A 5447-nucleotide genomic window follows, 5' to 3' on the forward strand; every position below is an offset into this window, starting at 1 on the left:
AGTGAATGGGGAAATCTAGTGTGTAGGCTTCCTCTTGTCAGCTCTAGTGTAGCACTTGAGGAGTTCATATCTCAATTTCCTTCCCAGTTTATTTCTATTTAATTTGAAAGTATACAGAAGGGAAAAACTGCTGCTTTTTCAGGTCTCTGAGACTTGAGTAGAAAACAGTGCAACATCCGTCAGATCTGGCATGTTGTCGCTTTTCTGCTTCAAATTTTGTGGGCTTTACTCGGACATAAGATACCAGGTGCTGTTTGAATGATCCACTAGAGTGAAAAAAGCTGCAGGGTCACCTGCAGCTCTGTTCATGTTCGTTCTTTTCTTTTTTGATGTAGGGAAGGAGAACTGAGATATACTACCGTATGAAAAACAGTATGATGGATTCAGAAGGTTCTGCCCCAACGAATTCAAAGGAATACCTAAGCAATGACGTAACAGCTACCTCTGGTAAACATTATCTTTGTGGCTACTGCGCAGCCTTCACAAATATAGCAGTCACTTTTCCCATCCAGAAGGTCCTCTTTCGACAGCAGTTGTATGGTTTGAAAACAAAGGATGCAATACATCAGCTGCAGAAGGACGGAATTCGAAATCTCTATCGTGGCATCCTTCCCCCTTTAATGCAGAAAACGACAACGCTGGCTTTAATGTTTGGCTTGTATGAAGATTTCTCCTCCCTGCTCCATAGCCACACGAGTGCTCCTGAACTCCTCACTCGCAGCATGGCAGCAGTGCTTGCAGGGACCACGGAAGCTGTTCTTACACCCTTTGAGCGAGTTCAGACTTTGCTTCAGGACTACAAACACCATGATAAATTTACAAACACTTACCAGGCTTTCAAGGTACTGAAAGTCTATGGGATGAGAGAATATTATCGGGGATTGGTGCCTATTCTGCTCCGAAATGGACCTAGTAATGCACTCTTCTTCGGCCTACGGGGACCTATCAAACAGTGTCTGCCTGAAGCAACTTCTTACAGCACTCATTTGGTCAATGACTTTATCTGTGGAGGGCTGTTGGGTGCCATGCTGGGATTCTTGTTTTTCCCAGTGAACGTTGTAAAAACTCGCATGCAAGCTCAAATTGGTGGTGAATTTCAGTCCTTCTCAAAAGTCTTCGTGAAGATCTGGCTGGAACGAGATAGAAAACTGATCCACCTTTTCAGAGGAGCCCATCTGAATTACCATCGTTCTGTCCTGTCCTGGGGCATAATCAATGCAACCTATGAATTCTTGCTCAAGCTGTTGTGAAAACCACTATCTTCCTTGGGCTCTTCTGTTCATTTGGGTATTGGCACATATGATGTCACTTAATCCCAGGGAACAGTGCCTGTGTAGTGTGAAAGGTAATTAGTCTTGGCCTTCAATATTTATGGGGGAATGGTGATGCGTCTAAACCTTGGTGCAATTAAGATTAACTTTTTAAAGTATTTATTTGCTGGCATGTGAGCTTACCCGTAATGGAGCTACTAGACAAATACAAAGTTTAAAAAAAAAATTTAAAAACGACTTATATTAGTCCAGCAGCTTCTGTATCACTCCCAAAATTTCGTAATGCTCTGTGATGGAATGTGCTCCACTGTCCACATTGCAGAACATGAAAATCAAGGAGCGGCTGATGAAAATTGATTCCTTTGCCTGATAAACTTCAAAATCTCGATTTAAGAACTGCATTTTCAAATGGTTTAGGGTCCTAAGTACTCCTTATTGTTTGAAGCTAAAAGGACAGATCCAGATGAGGATGACTGAAGTTTAGAACTTCAAGCTTAAACTAAGCCGACGCAAACTCTTCTGCCAGCTGTTTTGATGCTTGGCTTTAAGATGAACATTTCATTCAGCAGCGTAAGAGTGGTTACTGAATGTTTAACTTCAGTGTAAGCTGACACCAGTTCAAAGTGGGATCTCTTGTGTATGTATATGTACATGTGTGCCTTCATGTGAAAAAGGGAAAAGTGGAAGGAATGAAACAGCAAATTTACTAAAGCTTTAAAGTGTCCTTCCTTGTTAAAAAACCTTATATTAGTAAACATGGAGTTTGTTCTGCTTTTTTTTTTTTTTTTTTTTTTTCTGCTTTTTCTCTTGCTTACAGCTATGGGGCCAGAAAGAAGTTGGCCCTTTCTGTAATGCTCATTAAGTAGTTCAGCTTCATGCAGTTATGAAAGTAGTTTACAAACACAGCTTTTTTTGTACTGAGGTATCTTGTCTTTTGCAAATTACTTCTGTTTCATTTGGGGTGTGGAATAATGGATCACAAGAAGATATTTTTATCTGAAACTGGGAATTCTGCCTACCTGATGTGTACTCTTAACAGTTCTGTAAGACAGAATAGTACAGCAGCACTGACAAGATGAGGTTTCTGGCTATTGCCCACTTCAGTGGAAGTCTTTAAGTGTGCAGAGACGACAGCCAAAGAACCTTAGAAGCAGCTAGGTAGGAAAGATACAGCATTTGGAGACATGTTTAAGGACTTCTGTAGGTGAGCTGTGAAAAAGACTTACAGAAGTATGAAGTACTGTGTGCTTACAGACTTCGTAGTTGAAAGATATGACTTCAGGCCTTAGAGAAAGGGACAGAAGGGTGAGCATGACCATAAACCAGGTGAGGTTTTAACAAAAAGCATTTGATTCTCCTGGGAGACTTTATTTTATGAAACTATATATAAAACAAAATATTTTGGATGATGGGGGGCAGGAAAGCTTTCAGAAACTGGTCTGCTATTACTTTTTTTAATTGGAGTTTTCCATTTGCTAAACTGTCCTCAAATATGGGTTCTAATCAGTGTGTTATAATAATAATATAGTCCCTAGCTTCACAGTCAAAAACGGCCAGGCACAAGTGAGCATTCTTGTATGCGAATGTTGTGATTATCTGCATTTAAATAAAATGTTTACTGAATGTTTGTTACTGGCAGAATCTGATTTTTCCAGTGTACTGTTTTTTGTAATCACTCCTTCATGGAATAAAAAAATTTGCATCCTCTTTCTCCATGAAAGATACTAATACTTCTCTAATGTTGGGAAATCTGAAGCATTAAGGGTAAGAGTTTAGCATAAGCCCGCCACTAATTAGTGATTGGCATTACTGTAGCAAAAAGAAAAAAGTGCAGTCCTAGTCTCTTGCTGTCTCTACTTATGTGGCATGGTTAGATGGAGTGCACTGCAGGTCTGTCATGACAGAATTATGCTCAAGTATCATCTTTGCTTTATATAATCATCTTTGACAGTTATACAACACAATCAAATTTGTATGCTTAACAAATTACAGATGTTTTATGTGTAAGAAGACAGATACTCATAATCAGTGAAGAGAGGGGTCCAGTGAGTTTTGGCACACAAAACTGTGAGATGGAATATGTAGTTTACTAAACAGGAAAACTAAACTCTGGGAAGAGAGCACAGAAGGAGTTGCAATGCTTCAACTAACATGAAAACAACTCTGTTCAGGTGCGTTTCAAGATTGTTTCCAGTCTTCACAAACTGACTATAACCAGGCTGCCTCAACTCCATACTTACTTAATACGGTTGCAGCTTAAGAATACAAGTGATACTTGGCAAGGATCAGGAAAGAGTAGATCTTCAAACCAAGCCTAGCTCACAGTGTTTCTATGTGTTGTGTTGTGTGCAGGGCAGGGTTACTGCAAGGTAGTGTGAAGGAGAAAGTGTATTAGAGAGAAGTGGCCTTGGCCTCAGTTATCTTCCCTGGCAGGTTAGCATCTTTTCCATGGGACAGCTCAGGAGAGGGATCCTCAATCTTCTGTTGCCTTGTCTCATCACTGTGTTGCTACAGATGCCAGGGGAACTAAACCAGGACATTGCCTGAACAGTGAGAGGGGCTAGGCCTCGGTTGCTGCCTTCTCTAAAAACATGCAGGTGGGAGTCATAGCGAGGTTTGACCAACCTGTAAAGCAGAATTTTAAAAATGATTACTGGTGCCCTTGGTTGCTTTTCTTGGTGGACTACAACAGTCATTTCCAGCCAAAGAAAGAAAGGGGTATTCCACCAACAATGATAACAGGAATACTGCTGAGAGAAAGACTAATAGAGGTAGAGTTTAGATAATAACTGCTTTGAGCAAAGGAGGGCAATATTGCAAAATACTGCTCTGTGCCTCTGAGGCATATTTCTATTCCAAAGACCTTGTATACCTGTTTTATGCTAATCAGGTAATCAAGTTTGGCCAGTTCTTAGCTGTTTGCAGGGCAGGGGAAGGAAGAACACAGGCTTTTGCATGGGAAAGTAAACAATATAAAGGCAACAGCTCTCAGCAGTTCTGAGGTGACAGCATGGCTGGAAAAGGCAAGAGACTCCAGTAACAATTATGAGAAATAAACATCACACGTCAGTAAGGCTGTGATAGTCCAGTTAGGTTTTTCTCATATAAACTAATGCCATCACATCTTAACAACTAGAGAGACAGCTTTCCCCTCATTTATTATGCAATGTGTAATCAGGGGGGCAAGAGAAAGCCACAAGTGCCGACAAGCCCAAACAGCATTTTTGCAGCGTCAAGATAGGTGAACTGGATATAGCATATTATTTTAGGCAAGGTACAGACTGTTTACCACTACCTGCTCTGGTGGTCTGCATCAAACAGCGCTGTTGTATGGATAAGAGGGTCAGAGTCAAATTTTGACTCTTCTTACCTCATTTTCAGGAAAACTTGATGGAAGAGCACTACAGCTGTGTCTGTGACATACAAGCTTGAGAACTGCAGCAGCAGCTTAATATTACCACCTTTATAGCAAAGCCAGGGCAACAAAGTATGCTCATTTTCTCACCTGCTTAGCTTGTATTCCTTTGCCCCAAGTCAAATCCACCTTCAGATTTAAACCCAGATGTCATGTTGCTCCTGCGTGTATCAAGGCCTCATTTATGGGAAACACAACAGTAGCTGACCAAGTGACATGCACAACATGCCCTGAGCATGCAGTGCCCCACCTGCCCCATCAGTCCTGTATGACACTGTGACATTCATCTGCTCCTTAGGTGACGCTGAGGCAGAATTCAGTTTTGCGCAGATGCTGTTTTCACTGTGCCTGGTGGCTTCACTGGAGCCCAAACCTTTGCAACTGTTACAGGGCAGAGTGTCACTCGGCACAGGCAACCCATGACCCTGTCTCAGACACAGCTATCCATGGCAGAGCAGGCAAGATAGTTTTTGGTTTCAGGCTGTTCCCTGTGGGCAGATAGGTGCGTGCTCACCACTGCAAGTCTCCTTCCACAAAATTTTACAATAACAGCAATGCTGCCTTCAAGGGTTTGCTGTTTGAACAAAAGGAGCTCTCTACGCCACAGGTGCTCAGGCAATGGAATGGTTAATTACACTTAGTTTGTAATTATCATACTAGCCCCAACACATGTCCTGCTTTCTAGGCTTCATGAGTGAGCTGCTTCTTCTCACAAGCATGCTTGACAGTAAGGACAGTAGCAAAGAAACTTGTGGAGGGAA

The 5447-nt window shown here is 41.7% G+C and overlaps 1 protein-coding gene across 1 annotated transcript; it reads left to right on the plus strand.

Moving 5' to 3' along the window:
• Positions 1-335: 335 nt before the first annotated feature.
• On the plus strand, positions 336-1536 carry LOC104075467 (solute carrier family 25 member 51-like; the record flags this gene model as incomplete). Its single annotated transcript, XM_009575989.1, has 1 exon — positions 336-1536. A coding segment is annotated over one exon (915 nt), but the record flags the coding sequence as incomplete, so codon positions are not given.
• Positions 1537-5447: the final 3911 nt, after the last annotated feature.

This window comes from Fulmarus glacialis, unplaced genomic scaffold (genome assembly GCF_000690835.1).
Source record: "Fulmarus glacialis isolate BGI_N327 unplaced genomic scaffold, ASM69083v1 scaffold1684, whole genome shotgun sequence".
NCBI classification, from domain to species: Eukaryota; Metazoa; Chordata; class Aves; order Procellariiformes; family Procellariidae; genus Fulmarus; species Fulmarus glacialis.